Source organism: Eretmochelys imbricata, chromosome 9, assembly GCF_965152235.1.
Source record: "Eretmochelys imbricata isolate rEreImb1 chromosome 9, rEreImb1.hap1, whole genome shotgun sequence".
In the NCBI taxonomy this organism is placed as follows: Eukaryota; Metazoa; Chordata; order Testudines; family Cheloniidae; genus Eretmochelys; species Eretmochelys imbricata.
Window position 1 is genome coordinate 7,962,678 of NC_135580.1, and position 21,022 is coordinate 7,983,699.

At 50.7% G+C, this 21,022-nt stretch overlaps 1 protein-coding gene across 8 annotated transcripts in view; it reads left to right on the top strand.

Moving 5' to 3' along the window:
• The window catches only part of AP2M1 (adaptor related protein complex 2 subunit mu 1), a 42,609-nt gene extending 26,584 nt beyond the window's left edge, over nucleotides 1–16,025 (top strand). For all 8 annotated transcript variants that reach the window (XM_077827292.1, XM_077827291.1, XM_077827289.1 and 5 more), the window contains 8 exons: nucleotides 1,111–1,193; nucleotides 6,849–6,984; nucleotides 7,124–7,265; nucleotides 12,248–12,367; nucleotides 12,995–13,130; nucleotides 14,053–14,150; nucleotides 14,349–14,460; nucleotides 14,897–16,025. In XM_077827292.1, coding sequence (XP_077683418.1) covers nucleotides 1,111–1,193; nucleotides 6,849–6,984; nucleotides 7,124–7,265; nucleotides 12,248–12,367; nucleotides 12,995–13,130; nucleotides 14,053–14,150; nucleotides 14,349–14,460; nucleotides 14,897–15,031 — 962 coding nt within the window. In that variant the 3' untranslated portion in view covers nucleotides 15,032–16,025. The remainder of the gene's footprint in view (nucleotides 1–1,110; nucleotides 1,194–6,848; nucleotides 6,985–7,123; nucleotides 7,266–12,247; nucleotides 12,368–12,994; nucleotides 13,131–14,052; nucleotides 14,151–14,348; nucleotides 14,461–14,896) is intronic.
• Nucleotides 16,026–21,022: the final 4,997 nt, after the last annotated feature.

Sequence of the window (21,022 nt, forward strand, 5' to 3'; positions counted from 1 at the left end):
ACTTTTTTGATGCTCAGTGTATTTTTAAAAAAAATACAAAACTGCTTCGGTCTGTGGAGGCTAAAGGTCTGCACTTGGGCTGATTCTGGGTCCTCATCTTGCCTAATGCCAATACAAATAAAATTATTTCTAATGCTGTGACTCTAGATAGCCAATGTCAGCTGTTTCCTGAAACTGAGCTCCATCTTCCTCCAGACTTGAAATCAAAAGAATAAAACAAGTGTGGGTGTACTAGGATTCAGAGCCTGTCCAAAGGTCACAGTTAGTGCTTGATAAACTCTCTACATGTTCCTCTTGATGGGGGTGGAGGAGAAGCTGCAGAGCTGTAATTTATTCATTTCTCTTACATGGCAGGCTCTGCCTTTGGTGCTCAAAGCCTGCTCTCTCCTAGCAGAGTGGTAACAGTTCCTGCATGTGCAGTGTCATGTTATATTCACATTACAGGTTTGCCATCCCCGCTGGATTTTGTGTAGGTGGCCCGCTCTCCCCTGGAGGGGCAAAGTGCACTTCTTTCTCTGTAGCTAACAGCTGTTTCTCTCCCCTGCTGGCTCACCCTGCGGTGTCACTACTCTGCTGTTATTTTTTTAGGTTTTGATTTTTATTACATCTCCATGCGAAAATCAAAACCTAAAGAAAATGCTGCAAAGATAGATTATTCTGCTGTTGGATAGACCCTCTTCACTGTCCCTTGGATGTCTCTGGATAGACCCTCTTCAATGTCCCCTGGATGTCTGTCTTGTCTTGCTGGTATTTAGACCCTGAAGTACAGCGCCGTGAGAGCTAGTGAGCGCCTCACTTCCAGATGGACAAACCCTCCCTTGCCCCCAAACTAGCTTGAAAATTCAATTTCCCCCAGACAGTCGCTGCCGTTAGTCCAGCAGGGCTGTGTCTGCTGCAGAGGAGCATTCTGATGCAAGTCTTGGGCTGGTCGTGTCTGCCCTGCTTCAGAGGCTCCAGGCTATGTGGAGCGGGGTGGGCATCCATGCCCCAGTCCTTTCTCCCTCTAGGAATGTTTACCGGTGGGGACTGCTTGCGTTGGAAGTGACTTACACCCTGCAGCTCTCTTGTCTTGTGAGTTCTTTGAGCTGATTATTCTTTACCCTTCTGTAGAAATCCTGGACTTTGGCTATCCTCAGAACTCTGAGACAGGGGCTCTGAAAACCTTCATCACTCAACAAGGCATCAAGAGCCAGGTAATGAAAGGGATTTGGGATATAGTAGCACTGTCCTGTCCCTGTTCTATCTTGGTATAAAAATCTGTTCAAGGAGGTGTAGGGGTCTCAGCCTCTTGGGGGAGGGATCTATCTAAAGTACACAAACTTTGACCATGGGATCTGAGCTGGTCATGGTATAGGAAGCTGGATAGATTGAGCATAGCGGAGAACCTGAGCAGTGTTTCACTCTGTGCTTAAGATGTATTTGCTCCATCTCCTTGTTTCTCTCCCACAAGGATGGGGACTGAGCTGGGGCAGCTCTTATCACTCCTTTACTTGCAAATGTTCAATAGTTTGATTTCATTGAACTGACTGACAATGAGGCTGACAGGTGGAGATAAACATCCTAAGTCCTAGTAAGTCCTAGTCATAGCCCAATTAGGGAGAGAACTTGTTCATATCCCTCTGCTAGAGCAGGATGGCTCCGACTCCTGCTCCAGTCTACTCTCCAGTTCTCAGTGTCTCAAGCCATGGGGCTCTCACCTTCACCTGGGTGACCTTTTTTGCAGCCTGATGAGTCTTGCTGTTAATCTCCCTTATTCTTAGTTACATGGCCTTGCCCTCACAAATTTAGATGCTGCTTTGTTTAGCTTTTGTACAATGGTAGCACCTAAAAAGTCCGAAATGAAGTGTGCTAGGTAGAGTGTACAGACACCAGGCAGTGTCTGCCCCAAAGAGCTTAAATCTAGATAGGAAAGAAAAAGTGTGATCACTTGATGATAGAAGATCCTCCATGTGCCTGAAAAGGAGGGCTGGGTGTTAAAGGAGGGAAGCTTAATCCCCATGAAGGAGGGTGTATTCCCTTGCCGTTCAGTGCTTTTTGGACTGTACAGCCTGAAGTAGAACTAAGAATTGGGCTTGTTTGAACTCATTGGGCAGGCATTGCTTGTGAGATCTTACTGATGCACTCAACTCCACAGAGCTGGTCATGAAATCCACCTGCTTTGGAGTAGGAGTTGGCCATGAGGCAGAAGGGCCAAGTGGGGTGAGAATTCTGCAGTTGCAGTTCACGTTGGACCCTGTGGAATTGCTGAAGGCACAGCAGTCATTCAGCTTCGGTTCCAAATGGCCATGCCCATAGCAGGCCAACTATACACTCCATCCAGTTTTGGCAAAAGCCGTGCAATTCAGAGTGGAGAATATCACTTCTCCTCACCTGCTCTGCATAGGCAGAGTTGGAAGAAGAAGGGAAGGGACTCAAGTCCTAAACCTGCATTAGTGAGCAGTCTGAATCTTGTTAATCTGAGTTTATCCAGGGCTGCAGTCCAACTACCTTCATCTGCACTAACTTTCCCAGTAACTGCTTTTTTTAAACCAGAAATCCCAGCAGTGGCCTCACCCTTGGCTAGCCCAGAACCCCACCCACATTCCCTCTTGCACAAACTGCTGACTTGTACTCCAGCAGGAAGTGTCAAGCCAGATGTGAAGGCTCTGGAAAGGCTGCTCTTCCAGGCTTCCTCACTCCCTCCTGATCACTCCAGCCTGCTGCAATCTGACATGCCAGGCAGTCAGTGCCCAAACTGGCTGAGTCAGCTCCAGTGCCTAGGAAGACTTAAAACTAACCATCTCCGTCACTTCCTTCCTTGATATTTTTTTTTTTAAACACTGCTCTTCATTCCTGTTTTTAGCAAATCTTCATGCTGGTAGGCAATAAGCTGCCACATACAGCTCAGGCTCCATCACCATCATACATAGCTCATTCAACAGCTGGCCAAAGAGCCAGATGTGCTGTTATCCCTGTAATAGAGTAGTTTTAGACTACAGGTCCTAGCAATGGTCCATCTTGAACCAAATAATTCTGCTTTGCATGCTGGGATTCTGTCAATGGGCTATTAAACAAGAGCAGATTCGCTCTGCAGCTGGCCTTGTACCTACAAGGCCCTCAGATTGTTCTGCTTGAGAGTCCTACCATATTTCCAGGACTTCATCGTGCACTCTGCATCTCTATCGAAGAACGCAAATTTTGCTTGGAATCCAGACTTCTGTGTCCAAGGACTTTAACTGCTTGTAACCGTTGAGACTAAACCCGCAAAAGCACGTACACGGGGCAACGCTAGGTGACTTGCCTGCCCTGTTTGTGACAAAGACATTTTTAGGCCTCAATCCAGCTGTAGTATGTAAAAGGCTACTCTACACAAAGCATCCTTCAGTTCCAAATAGTCTGACTTATGACACTTTCCAAATAGGTTTGAACTCTGCTTCCTTTGACCAGGGTCATCCCTACCAATTATGGTGCCCTATGCGGCCTGAGCACCTCCTCTTCTTCCCCCCCCAGCCCCGCAGAGGGTCTCGGCTGCGCTCAAGACCTGCGGGGCTGGGGAGGCAGGAGCTGTGGGAGGCTGCTTTGGGGGAGGAGGCTTGGGTGTCATCTCCTTCCTCTCTTCCCCCCCACTTCCCCTCCTCCTCCCTCCTCCCCCCCCCCAGCACTCACCAGTGGCAGGAAGTGGAGTGACCTGGCCCCAGCCCACTCTGCTTCTCCCCAGCCTTGTTACTCAGGGGCGGGGGAAGGACCACCCACTGCAGTGACTGGGAGGTGGTGGAGTGGGCTGGGGCTGGGTTGCTCTGCTTCCCGTCACTGCTGGTGAGTGTGGGGTCACTGGGGGAAGAGGTGGAATAGGGGCGGGCAGGGGGAAAGAGGCAGGGCGGAGAGAGTTGTCCCGGGTCCCACACCCCGCTAGGAATGTCCTTTCCCCTTGCAGTGGGAACAGCCCGCCTGGGGCTGGCCGGGGGATAGGGCTGGCCACCGGAGCTGGTGCTGCCTCAGACATCATGAATTTGGGGGCAATTTGGTGCCCCAGATTTCATGATGCCCTACACAGCTGTGTATTCTGCCTATGCCTAGGGATGGCCCTGCCTTTGACACATTGACCCCTTACCACATCCATAGGAAGGTCTTATACTGTCCAAAGTGCACATTGCCTTCTTGGAAGGGCTGGTAACAACTGGACACAAATGTATCCTGGAAATGGTGGTTCTGACCAGCTATTGCTTTATAGCTTCTCAAAGCAGCTCCCAGACGGTGCTGGAAAGGGTGTCATGTCTCTCTGAAGCTCATGACAGACATTAGTGTGTCCCTTCCGGTCAATATTGTGTACCCACATAAGGGGTAGTCTGTCTTCTAGGGATACCCGGCACTAGAACAGGGTACAGATTGCATCGATCTCCCTTGGAAGAAGCTTGCTCTGTAGCTTGGCTCATCCTCCCTTTCATGAAAAACTAAACTCTCAGCTTTTGAAATCTTTTCATAATGGCCCTGCTTCTGGGCAGAAAAAGGGAGGCCAGTTTGCCATCTCTACACCCCCTATTATAAATAGGAACTAATTCTAGGAAAAAAATCACACACCACATTCCAAAAAGTGTGCCCTATTTGAACTTTCTACTGCAATTCCAATCCATCAGCATCTCCCTTACTTCTCACTTATTAGCAAAGTTCTGGACTTTCTGCAGCTATAGGAATTCTATAGCTACAAAATGTCTGGTAATCCCCACTCTGAATTGGAAGCCTCTCTGCATTCCAGGGCGCGTGCTGATTAGCACTCCCCATGCGTCCCCCAGGAGATGACATGCTGGGCCTGTCTCAGTAGCTGTGTGTTCAAAACAGAATCCTGCAACACCATAATATTCCAAGGATTTAGTGAATACAATAGCTGTGGGGCTGCCTCAGCAGAGCCAAATACCCTTGAACAGTTGAGGTCGACCACCTCTCCAGCTCCATTCAGTAGAAGTGGTTAGACTTGCGCCATCTGGCTGCTGGACAAAAACAGCCCAACAGAGTGGCTTGAGCAGGAACTCGCCTCAAAGCAACATTCATCCAGTTGAGCAGTGGGCTGAGCTAGAGCCATACGCCCCACTGGCTTTCCCATGTGTGACAGCATTCTGCAAAGTGGCTCTGACTACCCAATCAACCATGACTTGCATCTGATAACCAGTAAATGTTCCACTGGCTGTCTGTGTGGCAGAAACTGGAGCCCCGGGATTCATGTCTGCTCAAGCCTCCCCATTCCTACCACTAGGCCTAAAATTGAAGCAATAGTTTGGCAAAAATATTCAAAGGATTGAAGGATACACATATAAGGAGGTGGTCAGTGGGGTGGGTGAGCGACCATGGGGTACCCTGCAGGGTATTTGGCCAAGTGCTGTATGGACCGTGTCCTGCAGATCCTGAGCTAGTATCTTGTTTAAGGAAGGCAATAGTCTAATGGCAGCATGAGCACAAAACCGGAGATATTTGTAACCTCATTAACGAGGAGCCTGGCATAGAACCAAATTCCCTGCTGTTCATGTGTTTGGTTTACAATACTGAGTTCACACACTGCCCCCTTGTGGCTACCGCCATAGGGATGTGAGACAAAAGGCTGATGTTGCCCAAAACATAGCCATTTTCCTGTAAGGATTAAAATGGGGCCTAATGGTGAAAATGAAACCTAATGTCTGCATCCACTGCTATGAGACTGTCTTACAGAGTACCCTCCTGCTTCACTCTAAAATCCCCTTTGCGGCTGTGCTGGGGCATGGCAAGTGCCAATGACTTAGACTGAGGGGAGTGCAGAGTCTAGACCCAGTGCAAGGGTGTGTCTTGCTGTGCAAGGCCTGGTGCTCACCCAAGTGAGTGTTCTCCACTCTGCCTGCACTGCTGAGCAGATTTCAGGCTCCTGCCTTGTCCCTGTTCAGTGGTGCCTTGACGGGTCATGTCTGGAAGTAGCTCCTTCAGTGCTGGAGTGCTCCATAGCCTGAGCTTACAGGAAAGCCTTCAACTTGTTTGTGCTTATTAGTTGCCCAGACAGTGACAAACTAACCTACTGTGTTCCCCTCCTGAGGTAGCTCTGAACCTAACCTGCCTCTTTCCTCTTCCTTCCCTTTCCTGCTACTGACCTGCTTGCCTGTTAACTCTGTGTGCACAACACTTGCTGCTATACATCTGCTTCCTCTCGCTCTGCGTCTGACTGGACCTGCCTATAGCACCAGGTAGGCGAACCTGCTGTACGGCCCAGCAAATGCATAATGATGTTAGTTGTGCAGATGAGTTAGTGGGATTAGATCCCAGAGCAGCAGCTGTTATACTGACCCGATGTACGTGTAACTTGACATGGAATGGCTGTCCCCAACTTGAATATTTTTGGGTGTCTCTTGCCAGTCATTGGAAACTGGTCTGATCCTGGCCTGAGTAAAATACAGTACAAAGCTTGTCAAACTCATGTCTTGTTACATTCGTCTGGTGGCATTATTCTTGGCTAGCCCAGGGTTTGCTGTCAGCCATCATGGCTTGGTAAAGCCTGAACTGCATTCTAGGTCTAATTTCCCTGTAATTAACCCTTGGTCTAACTATGCGCTACCTGACCTAATGGAAAGAGATCTATCCTTGCTTCCTTATGATGGCAGAGACTAGAGCCAGATGAGTGAGAATAATCAGTCCCTTCCCAGAACAAGGGAACTCTTCATATGGACACTGCACACTAACTTGGCTATTGATACCCAATGGGGTATCATGATGGCACCCTAGATCAAGGCAACAGATGTAGTCTCATGGCCGATTGTGTCTTGCACTGCAAGCAACTTGCTATATATTCAGCTGTAAACTACTATTAATGCTTAATGTTGGGTTTCCAAAGAATTATCATCTTCCCTCTTATTCAGACTAAAGAAGAACAATCGCAGATTACCAGTCAGGTGACTGGTCAGATTGGCTGGAGACGTGAAGGGATCAAGTACCGTCGGAATGAGCTTTTCCTGGATGTGCTGGAGAGTGTGAATCTGTTAATGTCACCACAGGGTACGTGGAAGAGAAGCAGGCTTTTGTCACAGTGGATAGGCCTGGAATCGGCAATCTCCCCAGGGGGCAGGAGTGGAGATTCTGTAGGTAGCAAGCTAACCGCCTGGTGCTGCTTCAGTGTGTGTTCTTCTCCACCCAGGTCAGGTTCTCAGTGCCCACGTCTCTGGCAGGGTGGTGATGAAGAGCTATCTGAGTGGAATGCCAGAGTGCAAGTTTGGCATGAATGACAAGATCGTCATTGAGAAACAGGGCAAAGGGACTGCAGATGAAACAGGGAAAAGGTAAGAATGTTAGGGCAGGATTCCTTAGCCAGGGACTTAGCAGTTTTTGATCTGGTAGACAGAGGTGATGTGAGATCGTCCTCATCTCCTTGAGAACTGGATCATTAGATGTCTTTGAATATATTGTATTGACCCTTTTTGCTCTGAAGGTTAAAAGGGGAAAGCTGGCCTGAAGGCATCAGCATAGGTAATTTTGCTGGCTTGAGAATAATCTGGTTCCAGGAACCAGGGCTGATGTGAACAAGGAGACAACCTGGTGCTAGTTGCACAGAAGCTTTGGTGCCATTAGTCTACACAAGACCATGAGATCAGAATGAGAATAGCTGGGATCCTGTAGGTCCAGTCATGGCTGTGTCCTACTTGGCTGCAGAGGGAACCAACTACTCTAGTGGCTTTTCGCGCCGACATGCCACTGTGGAGTCGGAGGTCTGTGGGAGGCTTTGATTCCTCCACTTCCTCCCTACAGTTGTTGCCTGCAGGGATCCCCTGGGGAGCTGCTTCCTTCCAGAGTACAGGTTTCAGAGTAACAGCCATGTTAGTCTGTATTCGCAAAAAGAAAAGGAGAACTTGTGGCACCTTAGAGACTAACCAATTTATTTGAGCATAAGCTTTCGTGAGCTACAGCTCACTTCATCGGATGCATACTGTGGAAAGTGTAGAAGATCTTTTTATATACACACACAGCATGAAAAAATACCTCCTCCCACCCCACTCTCCTGCTGGTAATAGCTTATCTAAAGTGATCACTCTCCTTACAATGTGTATGATAATCAGGGTGGGCCATTTCCAGCACAAATCCAGGGTTTAACCAGAACGTCTGGGGGGGGGTAGGAAAAAACAAGGGGAAATAGGTTACCTTGCATAATGACTTAGCCACTCCCAGTCTCTATTCAAGCCTAAGTTAATTGTATCCAATTTGCAAATGAATTCCAATTCAACAGTTTCTCGCTGGAGTCTGGATTTGAAGTTGTTTTTGTTGTAATATCGCAACTTTCATGTCTGTAATCGCGTGACCAGAGAGATTGAAGAGTTCTCCGACTGGTTTATGAATGTTATAATTCTTGACATCTGATTTGCGTCCATTTATTGTTTTACGTAGAGACTGTCCAGTTTGACCAATGTACATGGCAGAGGGGCATTGCTGGCACATGATGGCATATATCACATTGGTGGATGTGCAGGTGAACGAGCCTCTGATAGTGTGGCTGATGTGATTAGGCCCTGTGATGGTGTCCCCTGAATAGATATATGGGCACAGTCGGCAACGGGCTTTGTTGCAAGGATAAGTTCCTGGGTTAGTGGTTCTGTTGTGTGGTACGTGGTTGCTGGTGAGTATTTGCTTCAGGTTGGGAGGCTGTCTGTAGGCAAGGATTGGCCTGTCTCCCAAGATCTGTGAGAGTGTTGGGTCATCCTTCAGGATAGGTTGTAGATCCTTAATAATGCGCTGGAGGGGTTTTAGTTGGGGGCTGAAGGTGACGGCTAGTGGCATTCTGTTATTTTCTTTGTTAGGCCTGTCCTGTAGTAGGTGACTTCTGGGAACTCTTCTGGCTCTATCAATCTGTTTCTTCACTTCCGCAGGTGGGTACTGTAGTTGTAAGAATGCTTGATAGAGATCTTGTAGGTGTTTGTCTCTGTCTGAGGGGTTGGAGCAAATGCGGTTGAATCGCAGAGCTTGGCTGTAGACGATGGATCGTGTGGTGTGGTCAGGGTGAAAGCTGGAGGCATGTAGGTAGGAATAGCGGTCAGTAGGTTTTCGGTATAGGGTGGTGGTTATGTGACCATCGTTTATTAGCACTGTAGTGTCCAAGAAGTGGATCTCTTGTGTGGACTGGACCACGCTGAGGTTGATGGTGGGATGGAAATTGTTGAAATCATAGTGGAATTCCTCAAGGGCTTCTTTTCCATGGGTCCAGATGATGTCATCAATATAGCACAAGTAGAGTAGGGGCGTTAAGGGACGAGAGCTGAGGAAGCGTTGTTCTAAGTCAGCTGAAAAAATGTTGGCATACTGTGGGGCCATGCGGGTGGGTACATACATGCACGTTGTAAGGAGAGTGATCACTTTAGATAAGCTATTACCAGCAGGAGAGTGGGGTGGGAGGAGGTATTTTTTTCCATGCTTTTTGTGTATATAAAAAGATCTTCTACACTTTCCACAGTATGCATCCGATGAAGTGAGCTGTAGCTCACGAAAGCTTATGCTCAAATAAATTGGTTAGTCTCGAAGGTGCCACAAGTCCTCCTGTTCTTCTTCCAGAGTGCTTAATTGTTCAAGCAGCCTGTTCTGGCCAATGCTACATGATCACTAGCACTATATCCTCATGTAGCATGAAGGAGGGAGCACAGGCTAATCTCCTGTTCCATGACTAATGTTGAGGCCAGATCACTGACCTTTGAGCCCTGCTTAGAATGGCCAGTTAGATGACAACTTCCTGTTAATCACTTGGTGGTAAACCTGTCTCTGGGTAGTGTTGAGCAAAGAGCAGGTGATGCTGGAGCTGAAGGCTCCTCCCCCACCCACCCTTGTGGGCTTAGTTCTTGGTGCCACGTGCTCAGTCAGTTCCCTTGCTCTCATGCTGTAGAGAGAGGCTTGTGCTCTCTCCAGCTTCCCTGCTTGGGATTAGAGTGCCAACTCAGGCTGGGGCTGCCGACAGCACTGAGCAGCTCTGGCCTCCCACTAACCATTTGTTGCATTTTCTCTTGTTTTCTGCTGACCCCAGTGAATTGGGAAGGTAGATAATCTGCTTTTGCTGTGTGCGCGCACTCTGCTCCCTATCCCTGTCTCTTGCTTTGCGTGACTTGTGCATGTGACTCAAACTTCAGACACTTCTCCTGACAGTTCCTGTGACTGAGCTGCTACCTGCTTACCCTTCAGAACAAGCCAAGGATGAGCACTTCACTGTCCCCTTTAATCCCATCTGTCCGTAGCTGTGTTGTAGATGTGACCCTTGGCAAGGAGCTACTGCTCTGGAAAATCCTCTAGCTCAGCAGTTCTCAACCAGGGGTCTAGGGCCCTCTGGGGGGCCACAAGCAGGTTTCAGATGGTCTGCCAAGCAGGGCCAGCATTAGACTCGCTGGGGCCTACGGCGGAAAGCTGAAGTCCCACCGTATGGGGCAGAAGGCTGGGGCCCTGAGCCCCACCACCCAGGCCTGAAGCCAAAGCCTGAGCAATGTAGCTTCATGGAGGCCCCCTGTGGCATGGGGCCCCAGGCAATTGCTCTGCTTGTTACCCCCTAACACTGGCCCTGGATTTCATATGCAGAAAAACATTTGTTGTGGCACAGGTGGGCCGTGGAGTCTTTGTAGCCTGTTGGTGGGGCCTTAAAAAGAGAGAGGTTGAGAGCCCCTGCTCTATCTAGTAAAGTTCTCTGCATTGGCTGGTAAGTCTCCAGCGCTAGTAGCCAATAGCAGCCATCTCTCTCCAAAGCTCCTTTATTGGCCAGAAGTGTTAAGTGGGGAGACAGGATGGGAGTTTTCAAAGCAGGTTTGCCAGTTGTAACGCTGCCTCTCCAAGGTAGGGAAGCAGGAAGGGAAACTCACCATCTTGGTGATCAAAAACTGAGCTGTCTCTGGCCACAGCAGTAGTGAGCAGGAGCACTGAATTCTGGTACTGAAGTGCCCAGCAGTGGTAACTGTCTTGAGTTCTAGTGTATGGAGGTTTAAGGCACAGGCGGCTCCGCTTTCGTGTAGAAGCTAAAGTTAGGCAATCCTGAAGTCCCAGCCTCTCCATAATTCTCCGATAGGTAGGACTTTTCAGTTCTGCAAAAGTATTGATTATTGTAATAAATTGGCTAGTCCAGCGATAAAGGCCTTCCATAGATACACAGGAGGGAACCAGGACCTAAAGGTTTCTCTTTCCCTTGGCAAAATAGAAGGGCCTTGGGCTTCTCTGAAGAGGAAGCAGTAGGCAGATCCCACTGAAGAGTGGCCCGTGTCAAGGCTGCAATACAAAGGCTGTGTATAGTAGACACTGACCAGTCAGACTGGAGTCTGCCCTTGTAGCCTCCACCACTGGCTGCTTTAGGATACAGATTATTGCATAAATGAGAAGCAAACTGCTTCCCAGGCTGCCTGTTCTTATACAGCTCCCCCATTAGCCATGAAGCCCTCAAGGCTTCCCAGCCGCCAGACTCCTGCACTCTGGCATCCTTTCCCTGTCACTTTTGGTGTCTTTGTCCCTTTCACGCATCCCCTCAAAGCTTTTGAGGCAAAGTGCCTCTTGTGTCCTCCGAGGCACAAATGAGGATTTTCAGAGTGTGTGGAACCCAGTTGCTATCCCAGGCACTCTGGTCATTCCAGGAGCAGCATCTATCCAGCTTCTACAGGTACAATGCCAGAAACTCAATATCTGAACTTAAGACCTATGGCAGGGAAGCATTGTCCTTCACAAGCCAAACTTGTTGTGCTGGCTGGCTCAGTGAGGAAGGGTTGTGGCCCTGGAATGAACCACTATTAGGTGCATGGAAACATGGCTGGTGACTAGAAAACTTCACAAGGTGGAAATTTGAGAAGAAAGGGACACCCCAGAAGGTCAGAGTGGAATAGCGCTGTGTGCAGGAAAATGCTTCCTCTCCCCTCAGACTTCACTGCAGGGACACGCCTCCTTGGGTGAGGTTGGCTGAGTTTCCCATGGCCCAGTGAAGTGATGTTAGTTGGGCAGACTCCAGCATTGTTGTCCTGCTCACATCATGGGGGGCACCCAGCCGAGGCCTGGGTTCAGGTTTCTCACTTAGGAAAGTGTCCTGAAGGTCTGATATGACTTCAGTGGTTCACTGAGACAAGGAAAGTGTGTGTCTGAGCTGGCAGGTCTGTGTCCCCGAATCTCTCCTCCCTCCCTGCCTCCCTCACTTCGTGGATACACATGATGGCAAAGTGCTCACATAGAATACTTGCTATGAAATGCAACGTGGGCAGACCTCACGTGCCCCACGACATTCTAGGTGGCCACAAATTGCACTTTAACTTTCTGTCTTGTGCTATAGCGGCAAACAGTCAATCGCCATTGACGACTGCACTTTCCACCAGTGTGTGCGGCTCAGCAAGTTCGACTCGGAGAGGAGCATCAGCTTCATCCCACCTGATGGAGAATTTGAGCTAATGAGGTATGGCCACTGGGAATGCAGGGCTACTGCATTGGTCTCCCTTGCTGCTGCAGGAGTCTCCCTCTGTGCTGCTAGCTTCCAGCTGGCCTCAAGTTCCTTGAGCACTAGTGCACCCTACCTGTCTGGTCCCTCCTTCTCTCCTAGGGGGTTTCACAGGTCTATATGCTAACAAGCTGAGCCTTGCACCTTCTCAGAGGACAATGATCTGCTCAGCTCCTTGTTTTACAGAGGGCACACAGGTTAAGGGCCGAAGCCCAGGGTCATCTCAGCCATTCCCGAAGCAGTGCATACAGATCCCCTAATCTGTAGGGTGCAGCCCTGTTTCCTAGCACTTATCACAACCTGTATGTGACTGGCTCAAGAGCCAGGAACAGATTCCAAGAATCCAGACTCCTAGTCCTGTATCATAACTATTGGCCTCTACTTCCCCATCCTGCTTGTGGGGCAGCTCACTTTAAATGGTGTCTCCAGCTAGTGCTCTTAATAAATTGTGGAGCCATCCAGCAGTCTGAGCTTACCTCTAGTACATGGCTGGCCTCCCCATTTTTGGAAGAGCTGCTGCTATTTGAGGCCATAAGGGCCTTCTCCTTTGCAGAGTTTATTGATATGTTCGTCCTATCCCTGCAGATACCGAACCACCAAGGACATCATCCTGCCCTTCCGTGTCATTCCCCTGGTGCGGGAGGTGGGCCGCACCAAGCTGGAAGTAAAAGTGGTGATCAAATCCAATTTCAAACCCTCCCTGCTGGCCCAGAAGATAGAGGTAGGACAAAGCCCCATGCGGTTTTGTGCTTTGGAGAGAAGCAGGGGGCTTAGCTGGGACCCCAGTATCCTCTGTGCAAGACTAGAAAGGCTCAGTGTTGGTGCTGCTATTCAGGGAGATAAAGGGCTACGAAGTCAGCTGTGTGCAATCTGCCTGAAAAGTTGCACCTCAGAATTGGGACCATTCCTTAGGTGCTGGACTGGGCTCACTTTGTGCTCTTCCAGGCACCTGCCCAGCAGCTGTTCGCTGAGCATTCCAGCCACTGTTAATGCTTATACCCTTCTCACTCACCTGATGCAGTGAGCTATGAGCAGCCCCATTGCTCACTGCAGCCAGAGGTAACCAGGCCAAGTACAGATGTGCAGCAGCAGAGCCTGCTGCCAGGGGGAGCATAATACTGCAGTGACTACCTTATCCAGGTGTTCATGGTGTAGATTAATGTAAACCTCTTGGGCTCACATGCAAACCTGTTCCCCTCATGCATACATCTCTGCAGTGGGGTTTACCCTTCCTGAGGAGGGCTGCTTGTAATACTTGCTGGAAGGCATACTCATGCTTCCCCCCTCCAATGCTTCCTCAAGCAGATCTGCCTGCCTGAATTAAAGGGAAAAGGCTTTATCTTGCCCTTCAGTTGGCTCCTTCAGCACCAGCTGGCAGTTTTGGCTCTCGGGTTTAAAGCGCTCTCTCCAAGCCCTTGGGTTTCTTTCCCTCTGGGTAGAGTCTCATGCTATAATTCCTGGAGCAGTATCTAGTGTTTCTGCAGTAGCAGCTAGCTTGTGAGCCCTGGAACAGATGGGATAGGGTCAGGGAATACAGGACAAGCTGCCCAGTCATGGCTGTTCTTGAGTTAAGATGAAGCTGCCCACAGACTCTCAACCCCAGCCAGAGTTCTTCCTGCCTCTGCTCACTGACTGTCTTCCAGGTCCGAATCCCAACTCCCCTCAATACCAGTGGAGTGCAAGTCATCTGTATGAAAGGGAAGGCAAAGTACAAGGCCAGCGAGAACGCTATTGTGTGGAAGTAAGTGAGCATGGCAGCTTGGACGCTGCTTGCATGGGGGGAACCACGCTTCCATGCAAATCAGGAGTAACTCCACAACTCTGCTGGGTGCTTGGGGCCAGCAGCACCCTGTCTGCATTAGGCCAGACCTCTCTTTCCCAGAGAAGAGGTGGAATAGCTGGAATCTGAGTCTGACCTCTCTGGTCTTTTCTTTTCTAGGATTAAGCGTATGGCTGGAATGAAGGAGTCCCAGATCAGTGCAGAGATTGAACTGCTGCCCACCAATGACAAGAAGAAATGGGCTCGGCCGCCAATCTCCATGAACTTTGAGGTAGGATGACTGCATCCCTCCTCCTCAGACACAAATCTAGCCTTGTGGGCACTTGGCTGCTGCCACCTGTCCTGCTGGGAGGAACCTCTGCTGTGGAAGCGCTCTCCTGCTCAGGCTTGTAGGAGGCCGCTTTGGGAGCCATGGGAGGAGGTCCACAGTTTGTGTTCCTAACTGCAGTTAGGAACACAGTTCCCTGTGTGGCTGTAGCACTCCCTGTGTTTGTGCCTTCAAAGTCACTAGAAATGCCTTCCCTGTTCCTTCCCGCAGTTACCCTCTGGCTTTTGCCATGCCTGGTTTGGAGGAAGATCAGCCCTAGGACTAGGAGTTCTGTGCCAGGCTCATAGCATTGCATCCCATGATCAGGATCCACAGTGCCTGCAGTGTTCTCAGATGCTCTGCTCATACTCTTTCCATTGGTTGTTCCCTCTCTGAACAGGTCCCATTCGCACCCTCTGGGCTGAAGGTGCGTTATCTGAAAGTCTTTGAGCCAAAGCTGAACTACAGTGACCATGATGTGATCAAATGGGTGAGGTACATTGGCAGGAGTGGAATCTATGAGACCAGGTGCTAGCCCCAAGAGGCTGGCGGGTTCCCTCTCTTCCCCAGCCACCCTCCCAGTCTCCTTGGTCTTCAAGTACACTTAAAGAGAGCATCTGTCTGGCACCCTCTGCACACGGATTGGAAGTTAGACCCCTGTGGCTCACCTCGGGAATGGACTCTCTCCTGTCTATGATCTCCGTTACCACCAGAGTGGCAGCTGAAGTTCAGAACCTGACCATGCACAGGAGGAGCATAGCTAGCCTCCTGCTTCCTGTCCCAAGGTGGGGAGGGACTAGTCTAACCACCATCCTCCTAGGATCGTTCTAGGGAACATCCACCATTAAACTCTTCTGTTGGTGTCTCGCTACTCGCATCATATTATAGTATTTTTGAAGTTCTTGTGCATATGTACTCGTAGAGTAGACCTGAAAACCATAGACTGGACAAATCTGAGTTGATGCTGACCTGACTCCTGTACTAGTTATTGCTGTCGTGGTAGACATTGCTGTGCAGTCTGAGGCGCCTAGGTGTGGTGAGCGCGCCAAGCCTCCCCACCTCCCTTTTTTCCCTTGCGAAGTCTTCAGTATCGTGTCCTGCCATGGGAAGGTTTGTGACCAAAAAGGATGAGGGTTTAAGACGCTCTCGCTGGTGTGTATGTGAGTGGCACAGCATTTCACAGCCCATATCAGGTCCTTGGCGCACTTACCCCCACCTGATGCTGGCTTGAGCCAGAATCTGCCCTCAGTGGATTGGAAACTCCTCTTCCATCCCAGCGGGTGTGGGCGCAGGTCATCCTTACTCTACCCAGGATGTGAACTACAGGATCCGTCCTTGGCAATCTGAAACATGATGGCCAGTAAGAACCCCCTGCCCCAGCCCACCCTCCCCACACTTCTACCAAATGCTTCTGGGTCTATAGAAATGCTGCTGCTACCCACAGTCCTCTGCTTCGAATAGTGTGGTCTCCATTTTGTACACGTTGTGATTTGTCCAGTTCTAAACCTAATAAAGTACGTAGAACAGAGGAGGCTGTGAGAGCTGTTGTTACGGGGGCCCTGAAGGAGCCGAGCTGGGACACAGGCTTTGACTTGTAAATACTGCCATGTTGCTGGAAATGTCAGGGCTCCCAATAGCTTGAGAGTTTGCCCGGGTGGGACAGGTGAAGAGGGCCAGTGAAGCTCTTGCTTGCCAGTAATGGCAGCACCACTCACCTGGCCACTCGCTCCCTGGACTCTCGGGTTGTGACAGAGCTCCCCTGCAGCAGACACCCTCATTTTGCAGTAGCCAGCAGTGCTGCTAACTTGTTCAGACCTCTGACTTCTCAAATGACTCTGCAGGGCAGCATATGGCAACACCCTGTAGCCCAGTAGTAAATGGGCAGAACCCCTAAATTGATGGGGGTCATTGATCTGGCAGCTTTAGTGGCAACTTTCTTTCAGGCAGAGACCTTTCGCTGACTGGACTTCTGGTAGCTGCAAGTGCTTGAGGCCCATGGAGCCTGTCAAGCTACACCTACCTTCAATGAGAGCCCCTGGAGTCTGCTGCAAGTTCACCTAGACTTAAGAAAAGACTCAGCCTGGCTGAATGACATACAAATGGCCAGCATTGTAGTCCTGTGCTCGTTACTTTGCTATAAAGCAGTGTTCTTTGGGGGGGGGTGAGGGGGTGAGAGAGAAAGTAAAGATCCTTTACTGTGGTCTTGGCCCAGCACACAGCTCACGAGGCAGATCCAGGTCTGTTGTCTTCTGGCCAGGAGTGAGTGACCGAGCCACTCTGCAGCCTGCAGCAGAGCAGAGTGCAAGGCTTGAGTCGGGTGGAAGGGGAACCTAGCAGTCCGATTCAGGGGGTGGGTGCGTTGGGCTAACATTGGTTTCTCAGCCCACTGAGATGAATGGGGTAGCCCATCCCCCTGCACTCCCATGCACTCAGGCTGGCACCTCTGCTTTGTTACCCTTAATTACTGTTACCTCTGAGCCACAAAGGCTAACTCTCAAAGCGGGAACAGAGGCTTTTGGAGCCCATCTCTGCAGCAGTGGAGTGAGATACAGAGTCAGAACATGGAGCCTTCCTCGTAGCCTAATGCTGAAGGGCTTGCACCTGGAGTTGCCAGTCGGTCCTTGTCTGATAATGCAAGTCTGTCTCTGGACCCCACATCAGGAACTTCCAGTTCCTTTGGAGCATAGGCAGTGGCTCCCTAAAGCCATAATGTCAGCGTGCAGGAGCGCTGTCTTGCACGGTAATGTCTGACCATAGTGAAGTGCTAGTTTCATAGGCACTACCCTGTTTCCAGCTCCCCTTGTTTAGGGGAAGAGCATTACGCAGCACACTGTCCTATGATCCCTACTACAAAAACAAGGCCCCATTGAGCCTGGCTGGATGCTGTCTCAGGCTCCGGACATGGAGCCCATCCCCTTACTTTTTAGGATGGTGTACGTACTCCTCCCCCTCAGCACCCCTACTGGGCCATCACTGTCTCCAGCTGGCAGATTGAGGCCATGAGACCCTGGGGCTGAAGTGCTCAGAATAGCAGGCTCAGCCACCTCTCCTCTGGTGGGCTGTGGAGGGTGTTTTTGGGCAAACTACTGTTACCAGCATCATCTTCCCCCAAAGGCCATCAGAGATGTCTGGGCCGGCGATAGCATACAGTGACCACAACTATATGAGGAAGAAGAGTTGGTATGTATGATGGGGGTGGATGAACAGCCTAGGATTTCCTGCTCTAGGAGCTTCTGCTTCCAGATTTGGTCTGCTGCAGCATGGGCTGGGGCCACCCTTTCATCTGACAAGGAGCAGCACTAGCTTGGTGCTAAGAGCTCTCGGTTTCTAGTACTGGTTCTGACCAGGACTTGTAGTAAAATCTCCCTGCCTGCCAAGGGTTTGCTCCCCTTGGTACATGGCTCTAGAAATACTGAACATGTAATGAGAAGGGCTTCTGTCTCGTCTCTAGGTGCATGCAAGAGCCCTGACCTTCACTCGAACAAATCCTCTGCATCCTCTCCTCTTCTAGCACCAAGGTTTCTAGTTTAAACTAGAGCACACACTTGTCATCCAGGTCACTTGGCCTTGTGCTTGTTCCTTAAACATATGTCGATACTGCCCCTCACCCCCAAAAAAGACATACCCAGCAAAACTGGGCCTTGTGATATGGGGCTAAATATCAATGTTGCTGTTTCCACTTAAGCTGAAGCCCAAGCTGAGCCCTGGTGAGGGAGAAAGGTCTCAGAGCCTGGCTTCCAGCCTGAGCTGGAACGTCTACACTGCAAACGAAACAGACACACCTCACTACAGGGCTGAAAACAGCAGTGTAGGCAAACCCTTCCTGCTGAGCTGAGTCCAGTTGCAGGCTCTGTGATGTTCTTGTGTGAAACTGGTGCCATTGGCTGGGCCTGAGCCGTGCACTGTGAATTGATTTTGTGTTTTAGTGTTTGCAGCTCAAATCCTCCCTGGTACTGAGTTGATTCTGCTGTAGTGACTTAGACGACTTTTTATTCCACTAGCGTGCACCAACCCTGAGCAGAGAGTGGGTGCTAGGTTCTGTACATAGCAGCAGCCCCATCCCAAAACTCCCCATGTACAGACAACAAGACACAGCCGGTGCTTAAAGCAACTGAATCCTAGAAATGTCAGTCTGTAAGAGACCTTGAAGTAGTCAAGTCCAGCCCTCTGTGGTAAAAGCAGTCCCAAGTAAACCTAGACCATATACAATCTGTGATCTACCGTAACCCCCAGATCCTTTTCAGCAGTACCATTGCCTAGCTGTTTGTTCCCCATTTTGTGTTGTGCATTTGATTTCTCCTCCTCTCATTCCTTAAGTGTAGTACCGTGTATTTCTTTACTGAATTTCATCTGGTTGATGGGGAAGGTGCAGGGGCTGAGGTGAAAAGTGAGCCACTCATGATAGGCAAAGGCAGCAGTGCCAAACAACTGGCCTTCCCGCAGCATGAGGGGTCTTAAGGAGGTGTAGTTATGGTCATGGACACAGATTCCACCTCATTCTTCTGAACTGGGCCCATTCACTTGGGCACTGGTCCTAATGAACTACAGGTACTCCTGAGGGCATTCTGCGCACAATATTTTAAAATTCTGCATATTTTATTTGTCAAATAAATGTGACTCCAGCATGGCAGTGGGGAGCACAGGCCACTGGCTGCACAGAGGTGGGAGATCACTGTGCAGCTGTCCCCCATGGCCTCCAGGACATAAACTCAGTGAGGCTGCACCCAGCCTTGACACAGAGCAAGGAATGTGCCTGCCCCAGAAACACCCTAGGGCCCTGCCCCTCCATACTAGGTGTGGGCAGGAAGACTCAGCAGGGCAGTATCTAAGTGTGGAGGGGTTTAGTGTGGGGGGGATCCAGGTGTGGGTTGAGAGGGTTCTGTGTGGGGCAATCTGGTTGCAGGTAGCTTACTGGAAATCTGGATGTGCAGGGGCTTGTTGGGGCGGGGGGAGGTTCGGGTGCAACAGTAATGGGACTCTGCACGGGGTCCAGGTGAAGGTGGTTGGGGCTGGGGGGGGGAGGGCATCTGGGGGGGCTTAGTGGGAGGTCCAGAAGCTGGGGGAATGAGGCTCAGTGGGGTGGGGATCCAGGTGCAGCTGGTTGGGGCTTGGTGGGGTGGGGATCCCGGTGTTGGTGGCTCATTGGGGTGCTCCAGGTGCAGGGGAAGTGGGGCTCATTAAGGGGGATTCTGAGGTGGGGGGGAGGCTCAGCAGGAGGGCTAGATGCATGGGGATTAGGAAGATGGGGGTGCAGCTCCCTGTACAGGGATCCCTCCCTGTGCAGCTGAGGAGTGATGGGCACAGGAAGCGGGGGAATGGGGAGTTTGCAGGGCTTCCTGCAGCCGGCAGGAAAAATTGTGGGGTGGGTCTGACCCAGCCCTAGATGCCATGTAGGGGAAGAGGAAGTCCTGTGTTCCCCAACTGGGACTTGCAGCTGGGCCTGGCGCAGGATAGGAGTCACCAGCCAGGTCTTCCTCAGTGCTGCCTCCTGCCCCACAGTGCTTTACCTCTCTGTTGGCTGCCCCCAGCACCTGAAACATACTGCTAGTGGTCTCTGTGAGCCAGGAGTTCCCTTCTGGTCCGAATTACCATTGAGCCTAAAGGGCATCTGCTGGGCTGTGTCAAGGAGCCCAGGACAGAATGGGGGCATTGGCAGAATAATGGGGGGGGGGGGGGAGATGCTGGGCTTCAGTGGTTGGCAAGGATTGGTGGGGGGTTGCAAGTAACTCAGAAATGGGGGATGCTCAGGCTGAAAGGGACAGAATTGGAGAAATGGGGGGGAGGTCGTGGCGTATCAGCCGGTGTGACAATCCGGCTGTCGGTGCTGTGCAGCCTCCTGGTTTGGGCTGGGCCGGGGAAGGGGTCTGCGTCTGGCTGTGAAGCTGGAATGGCTGAAGTGGGGCTTTGCTTTGTTTCCGTGCCTTGTGGACAGAAGTGAGCTGTAGCTCACGAAAGCTTATGCTCACATAAATTGGTTAGTCTCTAAGGCGCCACAAGTCCTCCTTTTCTTTTTGAGAAGTCAGGGAGGCAATGTTTGGAGTTAGCAGGGGGTCAGGGGCATCCTGCCGGGAACCCAGGGAGTTAGGATTTCTTACCTAGAGTGTTGCAGACTGAGGCTGCGAGAACCAGACACAGAGCTGCCTCTGTCTCACCCAGTTGAAATCATGGGGTGTGGGGGGGGGGCTCTCTGGCCAGTGAAAGGGGCCTCTGGCTTCCCAGCCCATTTCCTGCTGAGCCCCTCACCTCTCCCCACTTCCTCAGCCGCAGCGTTGGCCAGAGCTGGGAAAAGAACCCAAAATACACCCCAGAAGTTTTCTTCACAAGGCAGAGCCCGCAGCCCAGCACCTGCCCTGGGTCCGGGGCTGGGGGTGAAGAGGGGATCTCAGCTTTCCGAGCCAGATTTCAATGGGCCCTGGGCTGGGGGAAGGGCAGGTGCGGAGTGAAATCAGCACCAACCCAGGGGGAAGAGGGGACCCTCACTCTGCCCCCTCGGTGCTTGAACGAACCATGGAGGTGGAGCATTAAC